The 25794-nt window shown below is 32.3% G+C and overlaps 1 protein-coding gene and 1 non-coding gene across 2 annotated transcripts; one reads left to right on the top strand and one right to left on the bottom strand.

Moving 5' to 3' along the window:
• Positions 1–583: 583 nt before the first annotated feature.
• On the bottom strand, positions 584–7946 carry LOC108477013 (fatty acid amide hydrolase-like). The gene is made up of 20 exons (XM_017779537.2): positions 7651–7946; positions 7066–7175; positions 6643–6703; positions 5748–5935; positions 5466–5595; positions 5106–5183; positions 4862–5009; positions 4497–4609; positions 4007–4082; positions 3850–3921; positions 3662–3713; positions 3173–3244; positions 2972–3052; positions 2651–2754; positions 2457–2549; positions 1867–1935; positions 1630–1694; positions 1464–1525; positions 1257–1352; positions 584–1076 (listed from the first exon to the last, which is right to left on the bottom strand). Exons 1-20 carry the CDS (start codon positions 7745–7747, stop codon positions 1014–1016), a joined length of 1830 nt encoding a protein of 609 aa, XP_017635026.1. The 5' UTR covers positions 7748–7946; the 3' UTR covers positions 584–1013.
• Positions 7947–14349: 6403 nt separating this feature from the next.
• On the top strand, positions 14350–14456 carry LOC128282753 (small nucleolar RNA R71). Its single transcript, XR_008273108.1, has one exon. It is a non-coding gene; the product is annotated as a small nucleolar RNA R71 (small nucleolar RNA).
• The last annotated feature ends 11338 nt before the right edge of the window (positions 14457–25794 follow it).

Genomic DNA, 25794 nt, shown 5'->3' with positions numbered 1-25794 from the left:
AATACTAGAGTAGTTCGGATTATAATTATAGCGAAGAAGAACTATTACTGAGATCAAATTTTGTCATATCCCATAAGCAAATAATACATCATGTAGGATCAAGGGTCTTCCACCACACAAGCTCAACTTGCAAGTGCCAATTTCCTTGACTTCAACCTGTAAGTTGTTGCCTACAAAACATCTACATATACCTTTGAGTCTTAACGATCTTAATCAATTGCCTAAAAGATAACACTTCGAAGACTTCTCCTAAAGAAGTCGATTACCCATCAACAACTCATAAATAAAAGTAAATGTTTTTTTCTTAGAACCGAAAAAAAAAATATAGATTATATTTTTTAAATTCTTTTAAAATAGGCTTTGGGTAAAGTTGAAAATATATAGGATCGTGATTCTTTTATATTTTAATAAAGTTTAATATGATGTTTTAGGATTATATTTTTTAATTAATTTTTATTTTTAAATATTATTTAAAGACTTGACAACTCTCTGATATTTTATTAATCCGAGTTAAAAAGCTCCCATGCCTTTTATTCATTTATTTTCTCTCTTTGGGTCTGAAAAGCTACCTTGATACGGAATGTGTTTAAAATATTCGAAGTCCATATTTTCCTTAATAAATTAAGGTTTACAGTCATTGCAGCTTAATTCTAATATTAGTTTAAGATCAGATGAACCCTAACTTCACCTTCAGTGTTCTATCTCAAATACTTTCAAGACTGAACCAAATCCGAAACAGAAACACAAGTCATATCCATATCTATAAATCCGTTTACCGATGTGATGCACAGTTTCAACTTCTCTACTAATGATTTTTCATTTTTGAGATATGACCCATTTCTCAACGATGGCAGTTCCTAATCCACAACATCATTCAGCAATACTTCGTTTATTGCTAACATATACCAGGGGAAGTCAGTTGTCGGTCATTTCATCATTGAGAAGAAACTACAAAATAGTTCCGATGTCCGGTTTCGTTCCCACGGTTCCTGGAGGTTCCCACCCTGCGCTGCTCAGCTCTTATGAAGTAGATCATAGAAAACCTTCGGCTTTCTATACTCCGAGATGCACAAGGCCTGAAACCAAATGTCTTTACATTTCAGCAAATACACCAGATTCCACACTTTGGTCTTGAATATGAAAACTCAAAATTGTCCGGTTTATGTTATGTTCTCAAGAGTGAAAATAACCCGACGTAGATGCCAGGATATGAAAGATGAAACGAAGGGATACATTCGGAGAAGCAAGTAGCTTACCTGCATTGCATATGCTACATGCATTAATGTAGGTTCCGACCAAGGTTTCCCTATAAACTGAAGGCCAATCGGCAAACCTGCTTTGTCATAACCGACCTATCAAGAAGACAAAGAGAATTGATATTAGTATAATTGTAATGATTGAATGAAGCTAACGGTCAATTCGCAATATAAAAATCATAAAGATGAGTAGTAATAAATTCGTACAGGGACAGTCACAGCAGGTAATCCCAAAAAGTTTCCTGCTATCTGATAACGGATAAGGGCAGCTGAAATAATGAAAAAAAAGGATGAACTTCCACTTTTATGTACACTGATAAAGCACAAGGATTTAAATGTAAAAACATACAGAAAATTCAGTTGAAATTGATACCTCCATTTATGCAGTCTACTTCACCAGTCTTTAGAGCATCATCAACTATCGAGTATGCAGTCCGACTGTTTTGACAAAAATCTCATTAAACTTTAGGCACCGTAAGATTAGGTCTCGGAGAGGGAAGTTGAAGGGAAAGACTACGGTGCTAATAAAAAGCTTATTTTAGAAAAAAAAAAAAAAAACTTTTTTCTACTCAAACAGATGCAAGCTGTAGCAGTAAAAAAAACAACTTACCCTGTTGTTGGAGCAACTATGACATCTGCCATGGCAAATATATTGTTATGAATTTGCATCTGTCGATTCCTGCATATGTGTAGTAACGGTAAATTATCATAGCAAGTTTGCGGAATCTAAAATCATAACCCATGTTACTCGGACTCGGGTAAAGGTGTTGGAAAATGAGTATATGCCCGACCCAAGTATGTTCAAAATTTTTAAGATTTCCATGCACTTGGAGAATTATATCCCCATACCCATGTCTGAATGTGTCATATATTGGTGTTGGGCATGGTACTTTAAGCAAAATGAAAAGTTACAATAGCATAGATCATAATAGCTTCCTTTAATTTGAAGCACACATACAAATATATAGATTGCTAAATTTAAGTCGACTTTGGAGAAAACTTCATTGACATTTGCTCTTTACTTCTTGAAACGGTTTCTATTTCACAAGTAAAAAGCTTTGAGCTCTTGAGAAAATAGAAGAAATGATTGAATTGAAAAATCAAAAGAACGTTATCATATCATTAACAATCATTTACGTTAAAAGTTACGAATTACAGAAAATCAATCAATCAATTAATTAATTATTGGCTACAATATACCTCATTTTCTGGGCCTGTATATACTCTTTGCCATGGAAAGCACCACATACCCTAAGTGCTACCCTTACATCCCATCCTATTTCTGCAAAATCGCTGTTTCGACAAGTTTGTATTGTAAGATACCAACTTGTAAATCCTGAATAAAATAAACATAAAAGCATAATATGAGCATTGAAGTCAGCAAGATAACTTACAGTTTTTCCATATGAGAACTCAGTGAAGTGCTGCATTCGGAACTAATGGTCACATAATGTGCAAGGAGCATCGATTCTATATCTGGTATAGTAACCCCTACAGTCTTGTGAATGATATAACTTCTCAGACTGCTGAGCAATCATTTTAATACTATATCATGAATTTATTGTATTTTATACATGCGTTTTGTTTCTCAGAAGGTTAATCATCTGATTAGGTTCTAACAAAGGAGAAGTTGATTGCTCCCGCAGTCTATTTATAGCAAATTATAATATCAAAACATGGGTAGTTATTGCTTGTAAAGAACAACCACTGAATACCTTCCACTTGTAATGGTCGCAAAGTAAGTTCAGAGCATTGGAGCAGCATATTCTGATTTCATCGCTGCAATCATTGAACCACTAATTGAGCCAATTAGTGGTACAAAAATAGAACGACAGGAATTAGAAATCATATCTTTTTAAGTCATAATTGATGATAAAACCGAATGTAAGTTAATTGATCATAATTACATCACTAACCTCTCCATATTTTGCAAACCTGATATTCGATATTGGCTTTGTTGAGTTCAGCAGCGGAAATTGCACTTTGGGCTGGAAGTATCCATGTGTCAAAGAAAAAAAGGGCAAAAGTGGTCCGAACTTAGAATGGCTCGTATAAATACTCTATGATTCAGCAGAAAAAGGCGAGTTTGAACCGGACTTGTTAAAATAAAGTATGATCATTTAGAGTTGATATTCCTTCCAGCATTTTCTGATAGTTACCTCATTGCTCATTTCTCGTCATAAAGGGAAAAATGGGAAAAACAAATGCTTTGTTTCTACTATTTCAGAAAATCTCCAATTTTGAATTTAAATTTTTTTTTTATCTACTCTCAGTATCAGAACTAGAAGGAAAAAGAAAAAAGGATGTACATGTATCCGAACCCTGTTTGGTACCATAATCAGCTTTCTCTTAAAAGGTTGATGGTCTTGCATAGTTTTTACTGATCGTATAGAACTGGTACTTACAGGTAAAGTGGTTGGCTTATGTGATGGAAGGTCGCCACTAATAGCAGCATAACTGAAAAGTTAAAACAGAAAACTAATCTGAGTCCAATCTACAACGCACAAAGTAACCAATCTACACTCTTAAAAAAAAGTAATCTATAAAAGTTAAAAAGGAAATAGATTGATAAAATGAGAGAGGGAATACTTACACAATAAATGCATCATCTAAGGTAGCTGCTAGTATTCCAACTGTCCCCACTGTCCAGTTCAGAGGAAGAACACTAGAAACAGCATATAAATTTTCATATATTGTCTAAATTTGACATAATGAAACTTATAGAATTATTTTACTAAACAGGTTCTCACCCTGAATGAGGTATGCATCCAAACGTTGGTTTGAATCCAAAAACACCACAAAGGGATGCAGGCATCCGCACAGATCCTACACAGAAACCATAGATGAAATACACTGGTTCTTTAAACTTATTCACGTGGTACGGTGTTGTACAGGTAAGCCAGCACAATATTTTGTTCTTTCAAAATGCTAATGAACATACGATTCCTTAGAGGGTGATAAATGATCTTGTGCATAACTTCTCAATCAATAGGAAAGAAAGAATGTTACACCAAGTAGACTTTCATAATATTGATGAAGTACACAAGTCTTGGGCTGAATAGTATCTAGTGAAAACATAATGAATTCAACATACTTCTTTCATGGAGGTAAATAGTATTATCTCTCATATTATTATTCATGAACCAACTGAACTCTAAACATGTTTTATCAGAACATTGTACATAATTTTTCAACAAACATTTTTGTGATTTTTCAGTTAAGTATTAAAAAAGTTTTTACCTCCACTATCCACACCAAGGGCAACAGGGCATAAGCCTGAAGATACTACTGCAGCAGATCCACTCGAAGAACCACCACAAATTTTTTTCGGATCATAGGGATTTCTAATAGGCCTGCATCAATCAAAAAATGAACATACTACCAATCTTTAATGGAAAGAACTTAGACAGGATAAAGGAAAGTTTGTTAAATTTAGCGATGTTGTTTGCCTGTAATAGAACTTGTAATTAAGACTCTATGCAGATAATTAATCTGTAATTAAATGTTATACAGATAAAATGGAGAATAAATTCGAGCAGGATATCATTGAATTTAAACATGGAATTTTTGGTTAATCAAAGGGAAAGAAAAAGGAAAATTCTCACCCGTAGTGGGGATTTATCCCACTTACTCCAGCTCCAAGTTCATGCATATTAGTCTTTCCAACAAGTATAACACCACAGGATCTGAGGCGCATAACACAGCATGCATCACCAGTACAAGGTCTAAATTTGTGAAGCCACTTTGTACCTCCTAGAAGAATCAAGAGCAAGATAAGGACAAAAAATACCACTAAGAAAAGAAAACTTATGTGCAAAAAAGACAGGGTAAGTGGAGAACTTAGGAGACCTGTGGTTGGATATGGATAACAATCTATTTCATCCTTGATAGCAATCAGGACTCCATCTAGAGCAGATATTGGATTCCCTACAGAAGAGAACAATGAGAAAACCATATGAATGTCTAGACGATATTGACAGAGGGATATTATAAATCAAAAAGATTAGAAATCAAAATGAAAGTCCACTTCTCCTATGTTTGAAAATCAACTGCTAACTTGTTTTTCTATTAGACCTTCAGCTAAGGGTTTGAAAATTAAACCATTGTGTAGAATGCGTATGTTCTTGTGGCTCAAAAGAATGGCACAAAGATGTCCCCATAAAAAAGCACATTAGGATATGTCAACAGTGATTAATTAGACTAAGTTACCTCTTTCATATCGAAGTGTTGACTCTGTAGCTTGCCTTAGAATATCTTCAGCATCAGAGTTAATGAAGAAGGACATTGGCAAAGGAGGACTGCAAGATTCACGCACAGCATCTATAAAGTGCTCCGCAACCTGCAGGATTGAAAATTTATTTCCATGACCACAGTAAACCAAAAATTATGGATACAGACTATCAAGAAAAGTCTCAAAAATCAGTGAAAAAATAATGACATAAAAATGGGAAATCAGAAATTTTCCATAAACTAGATAACCACAAATAATACCCTCAGAGGAGTTATTTCTCCAGTACTATAGGCTCTTGAATAATCTGCTATTGTCCAGCGCCGGAAGCAGCTTGATTTTAGATCTAGTGACTTATCTGAGGTTACAGGAACGCATTTTATTGCCTGTTGAACTCGTTCTGGTGGAGATGCATCAGAGTCAATTTGTTTGACTTCTTGTTGATTAAGGTCTGTTTTGATGCAATCTAATTAGACACAAGACCGGAAACACCTTTCAAAAGGAAATGCATATTGGTTTCAAGACATGAGGGTGTGAAATATGTTTATATGATGAAAACAGAATCTTAAACAAACTAATAGCAAAAAAAGCTGCACAAATATATATATATGACATGTCCCATTTTCAGTACTTCATACCCTAAGCAAGATGCACTTCTCTTTTCCCCGGTTACTTCGACCTACCTCTACTAGCAATTTTGTATCCAAGCACTTGATGATGTTATGAACATTCTTATTGTTGTATCTTACAATTTCAATAGATAAAGCAATAGAAATTCATCAAACACCTTTGGAACATAAGAAACTTCCAATGTCTGGAATCAAATTTGGCATCATGTAAAAAGGAGAGTATTCTATTTTTCTTCCATGTTGGTTTCTCGTATATGGAGGAAATAAGAGATAGTAGTGGCCTCTATCCTGGGCATTCCTTTCTTGGTCATTGCAAAAGGAAGGGATAGAAAATTCATAGATATTTTAGTGGCAGCCAATATTATGACGCTATGTTTAACTAGTTCTAAAATGCTTCCATAACCAAACCTTACTGTAGACAGGACCGAATTCCGATTTTATTTATGTAAAGAAGATAAACTATCAGCTGTATGCATAATGTAGCAATCTGAAGTTTATGAATTGTGACAAGTATCTTGCCTATACATACCAGTAATAGGATGCAAGGGGACGAACATAGGTGGTTCCTCCAGAGTTGCATTCGAAACAAGCTATTCAAGGTAAGACATGGTGAGAAAGAAATTCATAATAAATAGCAGATAAGCAACCATGTCAATTATAAACTTGACTCCTGGGGAGCAAAGATAAAGCTTCTAAGTTTCCAATATTGCAAGAATAATGAATGCCACTTCTATCACAGTCTTTATGGCCGGTTGGTTAATCTTCCATTTGACAAAATGTATAATGGTTCTCTTCATATTAGTATTTTACAAGCATATAAAGAGCAGAAAATTCCCCTCTTCTTCTTTCTTTTTGGATGAATCCCATTTTTTCTAGAAGAGCCTTATCAGTGCAGTAAACTATACATCAATGACTGATTTCTAATCAAGTGTATAAGCTAACAAGTTCGCACCTTGTGAACTTGATTGTTCTTCTTCACTATGTACAGCAACAACGCTCCAATGATCCTTGACTCCAAGAACCAGGCAAAGATTTTCAGCAGAAATCCAGCCATACGAGGAGCTATATACAGAAAAAAAATTGGTAAAATCCAGTCAGAGAGATTAGAAAGAGTCTGAATTAGTGAAAAAGAGGCAAAATGTGATAAGAAATAGTCAATTTTTTTTTTTTGAAACAAGAAAAAGTGAACGACTACTATCGAGTATGAAGCTATTTTAGTAAGTAAAATGTACGTAGAAAGAGAACAACCGCGATTCATCTTGAATTTCTTGATTTCAGTAACTAAACAAAAGAAATTCTTAAACAGTTTGATGAGACAAGTTTCTGAAACTAACATCACCTTATACTAAAATGAAACAAGTTTCTCATTTGCAGCAACAGCATTTGAGAATTTGTTCAAGCAAGAGTACTAATCACTGAAATTTAAAAAAAAAAATCCAAGCATGAATTTTGATGTAAAGACAAGAAATCGGTGAACAGAAGAATGATGGTGATGATGATTAATGCGCAAAAAAAAATGATTTGAGTGAAAAGAAACCTTTATCGGCTTTAAAATATGACTCATTGCTGCAAGGACCAAGATCAATCTGCTCTACAGGCTTGTAGACGACGCCAGCATCCCTCAACAATCCCATTTTTGCATGAAAAATTTTGGAGTTGGTGTGGGTAGTGGTGGCTGTTAGGGCAACCTCAGCAAACCAGAATCAAAGTCAATACAGTTCAACCACTATAAATATAAATGTATGTGTGTGTATATATATATAAAGGCCTTTTTCTCGGTTTTCATATAAAAGCTTCTATTAAACTCTTCACAACTATAGAAAAGAATTTTCTGTTACTTATTTACTATATTCGAGTTAATGATTGAATTAATCTAATTAAAATTAAAAATTTATTTGATTCCATCTTTGATTCAATTCTTACGACATTTATATATATAATTTCAATTTTTAATAAAAATACTGCATTCAACATGATATATCTAATAATTTCTATAAATAATAGAGACCTCTTCTTACTGTTCTTAAACTGCTATAAAAACGTGCAGTGAGAGAATTGCCATCATAATATTAATGACATTAATATATAAACTCTGATAATAAGTATGTTATAATCTAATGCATATACAATTAAATGAAGTGTTAGTTCTATATTTATTTGTTTTTCTTCCAAATTTTAAATTATATTTTATAATGTAATAATATTATTTTAAATTTTATATTTTAATAAAATTAATACACATATAATAAAATTATAATCTAAAATATATTACTTAATTGAATGTATTAGTTGGACATTTAATTGGTTTTTTCTCAAATATTAAATTATTGTTTCTACTATCGAAGAAGACAACAGAAGTAATAAATAGCATCGTCCAGAAAAAACTAATAAATAACAAAGAATCAGTGATATCACCAACTTTAATGATTTTGTCGGTACTGACTTGAGATTCCTTTTGAAGTTTTTATTTCCTTATTTTTTAAAAGTGACTGTTTATTTAAAAATTATTATAGAATTAGTTTTTTTAAACATATCAAAACGTTTTATTAAATATTTTAAAAATATTAGTACTAACGTATCATTTATATTATTTATTAAATATTTAATTGAATTATGTTATAACTTACCATTAGATATTAATTAAATTGAAAAATTTATTAATTTAACTTTACTTTAAAATGCAACTAATTTTTAAGGAATAAAGGTTGATTAATGTGAGGTAAACTCTATCAATTGTCCTTGAATTTTGATTAATATTATATTTTGATCACCTAATTTTTAAAAGTCATGTAATTATTATTAATGTTATTGAATTATTACATTTTGATCACTCATCTATTGACTTTCATTAAGAGGATGATATGATATGTTAATTTAAAGAGTTGATAATAAATTTAGTCATTAAATTATAATTAAAATATCTTTTTCTTAATAATAAGTCTAAAATTTTTAAAAATATTAAAAATAAATGAATAAAATTTATGAAAAATTGTTTTTAGAAAAAAAGCATATTTATAACTCAATTAAACAAGATTAAAACACAATTATTTTTAGAAAATGAAGAACAATGTTCATAAAAATGGATATAAAATCCTTCTACAGACAAAGTAACGATATGAATAAAACCTGACAAAAAAACAAGAGAGTTTGAATTGGAAGTACACAAACAAATTAAAACCAAAAAGCCAGAAGAGAATGTGTCTGCAACGATGTAGATAATGAAAGCAAGCTAAGAGTGAGGCACAAAAATAATATATTTGTAAATCATGAATTCAAATCCAGCTAATTTGAAACGAAAAAAATTCCAACTTCAAAAATTTTAAAATTAACAAAATTCAAAAGCTTTATATGTATAATTCTGGATAATTTTTAAATTTCAATAATGAATCAAACTAGACTTCACATTTATGTTCAATTAGTAAACCCTAGTGAACAGTTACCAAAAAGGAAAGTTTTTAAAAACAGAAGTACAATCAATAAATAAAATTAATATTAATATTAGACAGCAAAATTCGAAAATATTTGATCTTTTTACCACTAATTGTTTTTGAAAAAATTCAGTGTTTTTAATCTTGTTTAGTTGAATTGTAAATATACGTTTGTATTTTTTAATAAAAGTTTAATATATTTTTAAAAAATTTAACAGTTTATTTATTTTTAATGTTTTTAATTTTTTAGAATTATTATTAAAAAATTTAAAAATATGAAATTGATATTTTAGTTATAGTTTATAGGTTAAATTTGTTATTAACATTTTAAATTAACATGTCACATTATGCCTTAATATTATTATTAAGTTAACGAAGGAGCGACTAAAATATAACAAATCGATAACATTAGTAACAATTACATCACTTTTGAAAGTTAGGTAATCGAAATGTAGTCTTAATCAAAGTTTAGAGACAATTTTGTAGTTTACCCTTAATATTATTATAAGAGATATTTTTCCTTTTAGTATTTTATGTAATCTTCAAATAAAACAATGGAAAATTATTACTTGGAAGTGACCAACAAATTCATATAGAAATCTCTTATCACTCTATTGATAATCATTTGTTGAAATAATTTTATAAATTTATTTTTAATATAAAATATTTGTATTCACCCATATAATGGATATGATAAAATCTAGTTTCTATTATTAGAAAAATTGGTCTTTGTATGTTAGCATGACATACATATGGCACGCCATTTGTCACTATCTGGTTATTTGTCAGGCAGACCCATTTTTAACAATACAAATAGATGAAAATTTTAACAGAAATAACTAATTTGCTCTTTGATCTAATGTACAGGGACTAATTTGACCATTTTTTAGTAAAAGGGACAAAAATGCAATATGATTCTTAGTGCAAGAGCCTCTATGGTACTTTTACCATAAAAATTGTTAAGGATAATGGCACCATTGGCCCCTTTACATTGGGGTTTGTTCTATTATGGTCCCTAAACTTTCAAAATGTCCAATTAAGCCCCAATACTTTATTTTTGTTTACTAAAGTGGTCCTTGACACTAACATGTTAACTGTTTTGTTGGCATGGCAATTTGACCAACTGGGTAAAGACACATGTCTCTTTGTTGACTACTAACTTGGTTGACTAGGGGCATATGAGCAAATTGTCCATTTTATTAATTTCTTTTTCCAAAATTAATTTTTTTAAAAAACATAAATTTTATTTTCATTTTTGATGGTTCCTTCTTCAATTTATTCACTCTTCATTCATTGCAAGATATATTGGTGGGTCTTTGAGTCAATGTTTTGCTTTAGGTGTATACTAACTGTTTAGAAAAATCTTTTAGGTTTGGTTTTCTTTCCTCAAAATAATTTTTTGGGTATTAGATTTTTGCTTTGAAGTTCCTTTCATAATAAAATATTTGAAGCATTTTTAGAGAGAAAATTAAAAGAAACGGATGAAAAGGGAAGAGGGCAAACTTTGAGGAACAAAGATCGTAAGTGGAAATTATATAGGTTAGCTTTAAAAATAATTCTTTTTTTTTGAAAAAAAAAAGGAAATAGCTTTGTTGATGTCTTGGGAAGAGACAATACTTACCAAATACCTTGAGTTGGGTTACATGAAAAGGACACCTTCAATTTCTTCACTCTCCAGTCGTAGGTTATGATAAATTCGAAAAAGTTCATGGACTCATCATTAAACTCAGTATGTGAAGATTAGGTTTTCACTCAATATGGTTTCTTTTCAAATATGGGAAAGTCTATTGATGCTTGGCCAGTTGCAGTAGTTGTCTGAAGAAGTGGAAGACCAACTATGAGAAGGTGGATGGAAAAATGAATCTAGCTTCAACATGGTGGAGTGTCATTGGTGGCGAAAAGGAGTTGGAAATTGGAACGGGGGAAGAAAATGGCGATGCTCGATGTTTTCCTTTTTTCATAGATTTGAATAAAAATTACTTTTATCTATTTTTAATACTTTTAACCTTTAAAAAAATAAAGAAAGAAAAAAGGAGTAATTTTGAAGTATAGGCTTAGATTATGTTAGGACTATATTAGAATGTGGTGAAAAGTGTTGGATTTCATGGTAATGTTATATGATAATATGAAATGGTAAGCAAATGATTTGAATATGATATGATTTTGTTATGTAATAACTTAATTATACTTGTTCATCTTATCTTCAAAGCATGATAGTATCACTGAGTCAAATTGCTCAACTTACAATTTTGTTTATTTCCATACACAAGTAACATTAGATCTTGAGGACTCCAGAAGTACGACAACATCTAGGATTCACTTATCAGCTCAACAAAGCTTGTATAGCTTTTGATATATTTTATAGCAAGTTGGACTATACCTAGTGTCATAGCTTAGTTTTTTTAACTTATTTTGATGTTTCGGTATGTGTCATGTTAAAGACATAATTTGAATATAATCATACAAGTATGGTGGTATGTATCATTTAGTCATATTTATGCTATGTTTAAGGTATCACTTGCATGTTAAGTAAGTTGTTTTAATCCATAGAATTGGTAATGAAGTAAACATGTCTGTGATCATGTGTTTAAAGTTTCTAAATATGCTTGAAATTGTGTTTAAAACTTGTTTAGATGATTTGGTAACTTTTTGGACTAAACTAGGTAAGTTTTGTGGTCGTTTTTGGGTCTTGACAAACTTCTATTGATACAAGTGGTTAGAAACCAAAATGACTACAAAATCATCAATTTTCAACTCAACCATCAAAATTACATCCTAACAAGTCTAAAATGCAATTAGCTACAAATTAAAACCTTACACTACATGCAAAAACACTTAGATTCAATACTCAATTATTCAAATATTTACAAATTTTGGTTCATTCGCCACAAGCGGCGAGTTAAAAATTCAACTTTGGGCGGTCAGTCACACCACCGAAATGATGTTTCATCGGTGCCCTTGACACTTGAACACATCTCTTGTTCAGCACACGACCAAGGCCTCTTGAGAACCGCAACGCTTTTCTTATCCTCGTTCGCCTCCTGATTCTCTTGTGTGGCACACAAACACTTGAAAAATTACACCATTCCATAAAAGTTGGAAACCTATTAGCATGATAAGTTCTCGTCTCAATTACTTGGCACTTATACTCTTATGATGTCGACACCTCCTTAGACTTAGATTCAAGCTCAACATATTTGAAAACTTTTGTTTCTCCCCTGATGTCCATAGTCAATTCACCCCATCCTACGTCTATGGTAGCTTTAGATGTGGCCAAGAAATGTCTCCCTAAGAGTATAAGAATTTCAAGATCTTCTTCAAAGTCAAGCATGATAAAGTCAATGGAAAAAATAAATTGCCTCCCTAAGAGTATAAGAATTTCAAGATCTTCCTCAAAGTCAAGCATGATAAAGTCAATGGGAAAAATAAATTGTTTAACCCTTACTAACACATCTTCAAGGACTCTCTTGGGATGTACCAAAGATCAGTCAGCTAATTGAAAAGTGACTTTCATTTCCTTAAGCTCTCCCAAACCTAACCTCCTATAAATTAATAATTAGATGAGGTTAATCTTGACACCTAGATTACATAGGGCCTTCCCAAAACTCACTCCACCTATTTCAATGGGGATGGTAAAGCTACTAGGATCTTTTAGTTTGGGAGTAACTCTTCTAGACACAATCGCGTTACATTTCTCATTAAGTGCAATTTGCTCTCCTCTCCCTATTTTCCTCCTTCGAGACATGACATCCTTAAGGAATTTGGCATATTTGGGTATTTTCTCAATAAGTTCTAACAATGGGATGTTCACATTTAATGCTTTAAACATTCTTCCTTATCCCACTTCTTTTTCTCTTCTAAATGACTCAGAAAGGGTATGGGTTTCGGGCTTGGTGGTGGTGGTGGAATGATTCTATCCTCGGGTTCGTGTATGGGTTTACTCTCAGGTACTTCCTTTTCTACTACCCCATCGCTAAAACTAGGAGTACGGATGCTCTCGTCCTTCTCACTCACTTCTTTCTCCTTTCAATTTGGTCAGATAGGTTCCTTAACCATAGCTCCTAATCTAAGGGCAATCACCTTGGCATGATCCTTTCCTTCCCTCTTTGGATTAGGTTCGGTATTACTGGGTATGCTAAAGGCTAAATTGTTTTGCAACAATTTCAAAACTTAATCTAATTAACCACAAATTTGGCGCACATCGGCTTACACTACATGCAAACCTTCCTCTATTTTTCTCACCCCAATCGAAAATTTAGGATCACTTTTATATGCTAGTTTTCTCTCTTGATCTAGGGGTGTCTTAAAAGGTGACGAAAATTGATATGGTGCATTCCGTTTTAGAGGATTAAGGTTTTGGTTCCCTTGATTTGAAGGTCCCACTTGATTCCCTCCCCACCTAAGGTTAGGATAATCTCACCATCCCGTGTTATAGGTGTTGGAGTAAGGATTATATCTTCTATTCCCTACATAATTAACCTCCATATGGTTGCCCTTATCATCGTGTCCATATGGTTGGGCTGGTTTTGGACTTGCGCCTTGGTTGCATTCATCTCCAATTGATTTAATCTTTTAAGGACTTGTTGATACTTGTCCTCGCTACAAATAGTGTTCCTTATCGATTGTTTGGCTTGATATGTGAACCGCTCAGCCAACCACATGTAAGAGTTCATCGCTATGCCCTCGATAAGTTGACAGGCCTCAGCGTGGTCTTTGACATGAATGCTCTCGCGGATGCTCAATCAAGACTAAAGCATAAATTTCTATCAAGCCCATTGTAGAAAACTTAAAGTTGCAACCAATCTTGTAAACCATGGTATGGACACTTGCGCAACATCAACTTAAAGTGCTCCCATGCCTTATATAATGACTCTCCTTCCAATTGTTGAAAATTCGTAATATCCATATGAAGTTTCATAGTCTTGCTCGAGGGAAAATGCTTTGCCAAAAATTTATTCATTAGCTCGTTCCAAGTGTTGATGGAATCCACCAGCTACGAATCTAACCACATAAAAGTATTGCTAGTAAGATAGAAAGGGAATAACCAAATAAAAATAACATCATCGGATACCCCATTATATTTGAAAATATCACAAATGGTTAAAAACCGCTTAAGATGTTGATTTGGATCCTTATTCATTGACCCTCAAAATTGAAGGTTTGATAGTATCATTTGGATCATGGTCGATTTGATTTCAAAGTTGTTAGCATCAATTGTCGAGCGATTAATCCTACCTCGAACTACATTTAAATTAGACATCGTGTAGTCATGCAAAGTTCGTTGCTCCATGGGTAGGTGTGGTGGTTGTCGAATTTCACCTTGCGGATGTTCGGTAAGCTACTCTCTTAGTGGAGGTGGTGCATCTCTAGGATGTTGCGCCGTCCTCACCTGTGTGATGATACATTCCAGTTCCAACTCAAATGGTAAGACACTGTTACCGATTCAAGTCATACAACACTTCCTCCAAGCACAAGAGAATGAAGAAAATTAATTAAAAATTGCAATAAAATAAAACTAACAGAAAATAAGGTTGTATCTATAAATCTTACTTTAGCTACTTATCTCTACCCAAAAGTGTACACTAAAAATTACTCAATTTTACACCATCTTCGCTAGAAATGGTGCCAAAAACTTGACCGACTACACACTAAAACAACAAATTTATATAACAATTTTGAAAGTCGGGTTTTACTACAAGTATATAGTGTCATTTGTAATATTTAAAGTTCCGATGGAACACGAAGTGTTCCAAGAGGTCAAACCCAAAGGAAGTGGTGATTAAGCAATAGCTAACATATACAATAGAGTCTAAACGGCTACTAATACGATTTTATAGTACAATAATTCATAACAAGATAAGTTTGATTTATCTTCCGATCTCAATTTCACCGACTCAATAGCTAGCATATCTTCGAACAAGGGTTATAAATTGCGCAAATTACCAAGTGGCTCTATTTTATCTTTTGATCTCAATTTCATCGACTTAGAAGAATTAGGTCAAATTTATCTTCCAATCTCACTGATTAATCCGGGACTAATGAATGGGCACACGACAAGATTATCTTCTAATCTCACTTTATCTTGATATTCCCTTAGGGGCGTCACTACCTAAATTGTAACACTCCTAACCTGTATCCGTCGCCAGAATAGGGTTTCGGGAATGCTACAACAAGTTAACAAAAATAAATAGGTAAAATCATGATCATTACAATATAATTTTTCAAATACCATAAAGTAATTTAATTACAAAAATAACTTACATTTACAAGGCTTAAATCGAGCTTTAGGGACTAAATAATTAATCTTAAAACCCTCAGGGACTAATTTGAAACAAACCAAGAAATTTTAGGAAAATATGAAAAATTTCAAAAATAAGGGACACGCGGCCGTATGGAACGCCCCAGACCGTGTGACTATCGAAGTTGGGACATACGGCCGTGTCCCAGCCCGTGTCTTAAACTGTGTAACTCACTGACTTAGCTCACATGGCCGTGTGTCAAGCCGTGTAACTCTCTGACTTGATACACAGGACCATGTCCCAGACTGTGTATGGCTGTGTGGCAACCCGTGTCCCAGGCCATGTGCACCTAAATGAACCTTAAACATCAAGTTTACCATTTCAAGATTTCTTGGACACTAAGCAATCCATTTACCAGCCATTAGACCTATTCAAAATGCCATTAAACATGCTCAAATCATGCTAATTCAACCATCTTAATTGCCTAACCAATGTATCCTCAATGGTACCACAAGTATACACACTTATACAACAATATAAATCATCAACCAAAAACATACCAATTCACACCACTTAAACTTCTAACCAATATGCCTATCATAAGTATCTTAATTCAAAACAATTCAATATAACCTATTAGTCATACATATGCTAAAAGTTTGTACCAAAGACATCTTCCATCATTCATAACTCATAATAAGATATCAATTAAACATTTACCAAATGAGCATCAAAATCATTATAATGATGCTTATGTTTTAAACTTGCATTTAGGCACACTTTGTATATTTACATACCAAAACAAAAGTAATGACATAACAAGCCTATTACATGCCATATAATCCAAAATAAAAGTTCAAACACTGCCGAAATTGGATGGATAGTGTGACTTGAGTGCTGATCTGATCGTCCAACCTTTAAAAGTATCTACAAGAAATAGAAATTAACACAAGTAAGCTTATTGAAGCTTAGTAAATTCAACGGATAGAAACAATAAATGTTACCGAAATAAATATAACAATCAAATAAAAAATGATTCAACAACACATGTTTCTTGTCATCCACAATTGCAAACCAGTGAATAGCATACTTCAATTCAAAGCTTAAATAATAATCTCTGGGAAAACATACATATCCATGACGGAGTCAATTCAAGATGTCAAGTACATGTCATGCCATTCAAAGTAATTAACAAGTTATAATATAATAATTTATGACCTGATGAACGATTTATAGATACGAGTACACAAGTAATCCAACCGAAACACAACAAACGCTCATGAGAGCTAATCCAATTGATAACACGCTAAACGCTCATAAGAGCTAATCCAACCGATAACACGCCTCGGCACTAAATGCCTAGCCCATAGGCTATATATCTGCCCCCATAACATGTCAGAACAGGATAGTATAACACGAGGGTTTGCAACAAATGTTGAACCTCAGTATACTCAGGAAAAATATATAAAGTACACCACATCACTCTCCACTCCAATCCCCATATACCACGCCGTCATTCAGTTGTATTCTATTTTGCGTTCATTTAGCCCAAGTATCGAAATTTGATAACATTTTCCCAAACAACTTAACATCATCAATAGAAAAATTAATATCCAGTATTTCATATCATATCATCATACAATTCATATAGATATTAAATTACAAACCGAATGAACTTACATGACTGATTTGCAGTAACGGTCCAGAATAGCTCAATCAATAATTAACGTTATGTCAATTCATTAATTTCATTTTCAATTACACACATCAATATAATTCAAACATTATACCTTAAGGCATATAATATATTTAAAAATGTACTAAATTTAAACCATACAAACTTACTAGACTAAATTACAGCAACGACAAAGCATAAGGGCTATTTGGTAATTTTCTCCTTTCCTTGATTTTCCACTCGTTCTTGATCTAAAATAATAATTCCATTCAATTCACTAAGTCTAACAGAAAAATTAGTTCATTTTATGCAATTAAGTCCTTTTGACATTTTTTATAAAATTACCCCCAACATTTTACTTTTATACAATTTAGTCCCTAAGCCCAAAACATGCAATTTAGCCATTTTTATTTAAAACCCACATTGACCATTTATTCAAAGGTCTCCATACGGCCCCTATTTGTAATTATTACACACCAAGTACAAGTAATTTTACCACTTTAACAATTTAGTCCTTAAACATTAAAATCATCAAAAACTACTTTACAAAATAGTCCTAACTAACAACAAAACTCAATAATCTTTCATAAAACTTCATGAATAACTCAAACTCATCAATGACATAATCCAAAACATTTGATAGTTTTACAAATTAGTCCTTGGGTTAGCTAGATTAAGCTAATACAAGCTCAAAACATAAAAATTACTAAAAAGGGATGAGGTTTACTTACCTATTTGGCAAACCCTAGATTATTGAAGCTTTCACCCATTCAAAAAGGGCTATTCTATTTTTTTTATGAAGAAACAAGAAGAAAATGTTTCTTTTTAAATTTTGATTTGAAAATTCTTAGCTTATTTGCAAAATTACCATTATGTCATTTGATTTTAATTAAAAATTCATGTAATTAATCACATAAATCGTCCACTATAGCCATTAATGGTTTAATTACCATTCTAGTCCTTTAATTTCCCTTTATAAGTAATAAAACCATCTTTTTCAACCTCTACTTTTTAGTCATTTTTAATTAATTAGGATATAAATGTAATTTATCACAATCTAGATAATTCCACGTCGTTCCTATTATTAGGTCATTTAAGGAAGGTCCAACTACACAATTGGTCCTTCAATTATATTAAATTCTAATTAAATAACTTAATTACAATTTAACCTTAAACTAATTAGAACTTAATGAATAAATATCCCAAAGGTTAGTGGAATGATTTCCATCCACCACCGCTTGGACTTTTGGCAATGGTATAATTGCCAAATTAAACCCTCTGCTATTTTAAAATCTACAATGGGTAAGTTTTACCTCTTTTACAAATTAATCGTTTTACCTTAATTTAACAGTAAATCATCAAAATTACCCGACTAAACTTCAATTCACATATGATACTACTCTATAAATATTTAATAAAAATATTTACGGCTTTAATTTACGGAAACAAGGTCCTAATACTTCATTTTTAATAAGTACTTGACTTTTGAACCAAACCACTTATACTAACTTTTAATTCAATTAGTTCAATTCATCAAATCAAAATTCAATATAAAAATTATTATTGACTCGTTTAATTTAAATACTAATTATATGAGTATAATTTAAATACTAATTATATGAACTTACTTGTTGGATTTGTGGTCCCGAAATCACTGTTTCTGACACCACTGAAAAATGGGTTGTTACATAAATTCTTAGTTCTATTCGATTTAGTCTAATTTATTATGATTTAGTCATTTTTCCAAAAGTTTTAGTTTGCCCATATCTCCTTCAAGTTTTAGCTACTCATGCTTAAAGTGAAGAAAATAAACATGAAAATGTAAAACAAGGCAGCCATGAAAGTAAAACTTAAGAAAAATGTAAAAATTGATATTTTTATGCAAGAAAAATTAAATAGAATGAAACCAAAAGCATTTAACAGGAAAATTTAAAGCAAGAAGCATAAAAGGAATAAGCTATAATATATTAAAAGTAAAATAAACAAAAATATATTAAACCAAAGTATAAAAGGTCTTGAAACAAAGGTACAAGGACTAAAAATGCAAATAAACCTTAGCTACAGTAATAACCAACTTAACTAACACTAAGAATAACAAGAGCAAGAAGTAAATGCAGAAAAATAAACTCTAATATAAGGTAGAAGAAAAAAATAAAAACTCTAGAAAAGTGCAAAGAAAAACTAAAGAAAACCTAGAGAAAACTAAGCTAATGTGTGTCTCTTTCCTACTCAGCAATTTTTGGCTATTTTGAAATGTATTTTGATGACTTTTTGTTGCCAAAAATCCCCCTACACGAGCCTTTTGTTATTGGTGGACTGGGTAGACAAAGACTAGTCTTTTTGTCCAAGTTTGTCCCTATAACGAAGGTGATATCGCGATACCCAGAAGAGGATATTACGATATCTCAAGCAATGTTAAGCCTTGGGGTCTTCCTTGGAAGATGGATATCGCAATACCTAAAAAGGATATCGCAATACCATTGAAGCGAGTATTCACTCTCCTATACTATTAGAGGTATTGCAATTATAAGGTGTGGATATCACGATACCCTTTCCCTTGGTACCATTCTCGTTTGTTTTCAACCTCCAATATGTCCCTACATCACTCAAACACACGTTAGGCCTCTCAATGGCTCTATAGGCCAATTTGGGTCACAAAATAGACAAAAAAGAGACATTTTCACTATATTAACTGAAAATATGAAAATATCGAAAAACTACACTAAAGACATTATTTTATTCGATAAAAAGCTCCTTAAGTGCATCAGAAAAGCCTAATTTGCCACATCGATTTGTGGCAGATCAGAACCTTTCTCATGTTCTCTCCTTCTTCCGTTGTTTTAGGACAATCTTCTGAAGAGAGATGAATCGTGATACGGAGGGTTGATTTCCCTTCTTCAAATCTATCATTGCATAACACTCCAATATCTTGTCTATGATGAAGTTTGAGACAGTGCTATCATTTTATTCTTTCGATCCCTTAGGATTCGAATACCTAGAACAAAATTAGCTTTTCCAAAGTTTTTCATGCTAAACTATTGTTGGGTTAACCACAGTTTAACCGATGACAATGTCCCTACATCATTTCTAATTTGTAGAATGTCATCGACATATAGAACGAGAAAGACCACATTTCTATCCCTTAAACATTTGTAAACACAAGGTTCATCTACGTTTTGTTCAAATCTAAAATTCTTGATCGCTTAATCAAATCTTTGATTCCATGAACAGGATATTTGCTTAAGTCCATATATGGATCTAAGCAATTTGTAAATTTTATGCTCGCTTTCTTTAGCTATATATTCAAGGGGTTGCATCATGTAGATGCTCTCTTTAAGATAGTCGTTCAAAAATGTTGTCTTGACATCCATTTGGCAGACCTTGTAATCCAGAGCTGCTGTAATGGATAGTAATATGTAGATTGACTTGAACATAGCAGCAGAAGATAAGGTTTCTTCGTAATCGATGCCTTCTTTCTAAGAATAACCTTTTGCTACAAGTCTGGCCTTATAAGTTTCCACTTTTCAATCCACATTTCTTTTCCTCTTGTAGAGTCACTTGCACCCTATGAGTTTTATCCCTTCCAGTAAGTCTATAACGTAACACCCTTAACCCGATCTTGTCGTCGAATTAGAGTTACAGAGTATTATCGTACAAAATAGAACATTCCATGTCAAAATAGAAAAAGTTATACAAATTAAATATTATCAAAAATATATAGCAAAAGTACTCTTACAACCCTTAAGTCGAGCCTACGTGGCAAAAAAAATAATTTAGGATCAATCTGGGATCAATTTGAAACAAAATAGAAATTTTTAAAAAAAATTAAAATTATGGAAATAATGTCACATAGCCCAGACCGTGTAGACATTCAAAGTCAGGACACAAGGTTATGTTCCAGCTCGTGTGTCCGTCTGAGTGAATAGTCGAAATAGGGTCACATGGCTGTGTCGTAGGCTATGTTCCAAACTTTGTGTATATTTGAATTATGGACACATGACCGTGTCACAGGCCGTGTGCCAACCCGTGTGTGCATTCGATGTTCAGTCACATGGCCGAGTCGCAAGCCATGTGCCAGACCATGTTACATACTGACTTGAGACACATGGCCATGTCACAAGTCGTGTTTCTGACCGTGTAAATCCTACACTTAAAACAATATATAACACATGGCTATGTGTGGCACACGGTCATGTGTAGAATAGATAGCCTCTAAAATAAGCCATTTTCAAGCCAATTTTTTATGTACCAAGTCATACCTTAACCACATGTTTATAAGGTTTTAAAACACATTCAAATACACTCAAAACATCCTAAAACAAACAACCTATGTTCCTAACCAATGTTTCCTCATTGACACCTCAATTCACTAAACAAATTCATCCACAAAACTTAAGCTAGAATTTGCATTTAAGCTTATAAGTTCTCACAAAAGAATACATACCATCATTATCAATTCAATTTAACCATTCACAACCAACAAACCATTTCTCAACTACTTTCCAGAATTTATACTAACTAGCCAAACCATGGTTATAAGCACACTTATTACTAAAGCCAAAATACATTTACAAGTACAAAAGTTCATCCAAAAGTAACATCACCCAAATTTAACAAGCTATATAGGTAAGAAGTGATTAATATAACTACAATTCACTTATTACATGTCATATAACCTAAAATGAACATTCAAAAACTACCAAAAGTTTTCCTAGATAGTGTGATTCTTTGAGCCGATCCGACCACCTAATCCTTCAAAAATGTATCTATAATGAATAAAAAAATATAACACAAGTAAACCAATTTAAGCTTAGTAAGTTCAATGGTTAAAAAAAACACCAAACTTACCGAATTAACATATCTATTACAGAATACAAATAATAAGTCAAAATCCTATAAATTACAATCAAATTACAGGTGAGCTTTATGTTTAACTTCAATTGATACAATCCAATCAAGTACATTATACCATTGTAAACATGCCTAATGAATGTTATCATAGACTCGGATACACGGTTAACTATCCAAAACACACCTAATCGCTCAAATGAGCTAACCATCTGGTAACACACCTGGGCACCAAGTGCCAAGCCTATAGGCTAGCATCCCTCTGAAACACACCTCGGCACTAAGTGCCATGCTTGAAGGCCTCATCCACCCTAGAACACACTTGAATCACTATAATATAACACGATAGTTTGTAACAAATGCTGAACTTTGGTATATTCAATAAACAAAAACTACATCAGAATCATCATCTCCATACAAATCAAATCTCAAAAAACGCGCGATACAACCTATTGGCATGCCACTTGTATCCTATCCTACGTTACCGGCTCAATTATTTATCGAATAATAACGCTTAATATAACTATTTTTTCAAATCAACCCACTTAAACACAATTCAACATTTTCAAGGCATTTAACAATGTCAATTCATACATAATGAAATATCTAAATTATACAAAAATTTAACCATACAAACTTACCAAGGTTAAATTACGAAAACTACAAAAGTTTAAGGACTAATCAACAACCTTCCCTTTTCCACGATTATCAACTTGCTCTTGATCTATAATATAATTTATTTCAAATATTAGCTTCAATTTCATATTTTATTCAATTCCATACATATAATTCCTTAATTAAAATTTTACACACTTGCCCAAAACTTTTACATTTTTCTCAATTTGATCCCTAATACCAAATCAAGTTTATTTCACAAATCAAAACTTAAACCCCTTATGCGGAGCCTTTAATTATAAATTAACAGCCCTTAATTTTTAAAACTTAGCAATAATACACTTTAAAACTTAGCATATTTCTACTTATGTCTTTAAACTTAAATATAAACAAAAATGGCTTTACAAACTAGTTCAAACCCACTATCAAGCTTCCAAATAATCTATTTACAATTCAAGAGCTTCAAGATCATTAATGGTAAAATTTTTAAACTGTCACAAATCCACAAAATATTCCCTATACTAAATGGAGATCTTGACAATAATTATAAAAACATTCAGATTCAAGAAAAAATAGTTCAAAATAACTAACATGCAATAGGAAATAGTAACCGAATCTCCTAGCTCTCAACAATGATTTCAGTTTTGAAAAATGGAGAACGGGGAAAAAGACTAATTTCTTTTCTCTTTTGTTTTTACTATTATTAATATTAAACTAATATTATTTTATGTTATAACATTTAATAACAATATCACGGTCGACCACTCACTTAAAAAGTGGTTTAATTGCTAAATTAAACCTTCCTATTTCACTATAGTACACTATAAACTCCAAATCACTAATAATAATTAACTTTTATACTATTTACAATTTAATCTTTTTCTTTAGTTAACTAACTAAATGATAAAATTTCTTAACCAAAATTTAATATAACATTAATGACTTTGTAAATATTAAATAATTAATATTTACGGATTAACATGTCAAAATTGTGGTTCTGAAACTACTATTTCTGATACCATTGAAAATCAAACTATTACATACAAGTTCCTATACTGAGTTGGAATACATGGAGTCCATCTCAACTTTCATAACTCTTTCCTAGAGCTTGGAATCAGCATTCTGTATTGCTTCATCATATGTGAGTTGGTCATCATATTGCTTTTCGGCATACTTAGTGTTAAAAATAATTCCACCAGATTAGAAGAACTCAGGCCTACAAGAGACCCTTCCACTGCAATAAAGCTCCCTTTGTTGTTGATCATTTGCAGTTCTACTATTAGATGTTGGTTCTGGAACCATTTCTGTAAGGTTTGTATATTTTCCAAAAGCTCCTCGAGTACCTCTTTACTCCGAGGTTTGAAGTCATTCATGTAACTTTCTTGAAGGAAAGTAGCATGACTTGAAATTATAATAGTTTCTTCTTTCGGGTTATAAAACAAACAACCCTTTTGTTCCCTTTGGATATCCTACAAACAAGCTCAATTCTGTCAGTTAGTCTAACTTCCTCGCATCTTTATCCAATGCATAGGTTGGGCATACTGCAATTCGTATGGAGTTTTCGATGTTTCCTTAATTGGTACATTCAAAATGTAACAAGATTTGTATCATATAACCCCAAAAGAGATTGACAACTTTGAATAACTTAACATCAAACGTACCATCTCTAACAATGGTCGATTCATTCTCTCTACCACACCATTCTATTATGGAGTGCCCAATGCAGTTAATTGGGATAGAATCTCATTTTCTATGAGGTATCCTAAGAATTCATCAGATAAATATTCCCCACCTCGATCAGACTGAATACCCTTATGGGTAAATTTAGTTGTTTCTCCACTTCTGCACAAAACTCTTTGAATTTATCAAAGGTTTTACTCTTGCGGTACATCAGTTATACATACCCATATCTGGAATAGTCATCAATAAAGGTTACATAATACTTGTAACCACCTCTTGTACTAATGCTCATCGGCCACATGTTGGATATGGTGCCCTTAGTGTAGTATTTTCGTCTAAGTACACTTGTAATTTTTTCGAACAGATTAGTTAATAAAATTATTCATGAATTACATTAATACTTTGTATATTTTCCTCACATGGTTTTTGAACACAAAGCAAAATGGATGCAAATGTTGCTCATTGGTTGTCTCATGTTAACTAATACTAAGTGGTATTATGTTGTCAAATTGTAGTACAAAAGACAACTTGTATTAGTAGACGAACCTAAATATGTTCTTAGTCTAATCGAAAATGAGAAAATTGATTGAAAGACTAACATGTCATCTATCAAGTCCAATTAGGAAGATGCCTTGTCTTGGGCATCGAAGCTAATTACTCGTAAAATATAGAGACATAGATGTGATTGATTATACTGACAATATACCGAACAAGACCCAAGCATAATAGATCATGAATCTATTTATGGATTTATTCACTTGTGATGTTCATAGTGTGACATACTTAAATCATGAGTGGATGGTGGACTATGTATGTGTGACTCGTACACTTTAATGTAAATAAAAGCCTAAGTTCAAATAGATACGAAGCCGAAAGCTGATACCTTAGATATACGACTTCTTTAGTATGTAGTGTCATTCACAATAGTGGAATTCATATCCCAAAACATAGGTAAATGATATCCTCACATTGGCATTACATGGTTGGTGAAAAGTAAATGTGGCCACAGGTCATCCGTCTTTATGATGGATGACTTGATCACCATTTGATAGTGATTGAATTTTTATGAAGGAAGATGTAATGGTTACTATGAGATAAAATAGGATCACATTGGGAGAATGAATATTATCCCAAAGAGATCAAGGATATCCTATGAGGGTAACATACTTATGACAAAGTCATTAGACGAGTACTGA

This window comes from Gossypium arboreum, chromosome 10, assembly GCF_025698485.1.
Source record: "Gossypium arboreum isolate Shixiya-1 chromosome 10, ASM2569848v2, whole genome shotgun sequence".
In the NCBI taxonomy this organism is placed as follows: Eukaryota; Viridiplantae; Streptophyta; class Magnoliopsida; order Malvales; family Malvaceae; genus Gossypium; species Gossypium arboreum.
The sequence above is the reverse complement of the archived record's forward strand: the minus strand, read 5'-3'. Positions and strand labels throughout refer to the sequence as shown.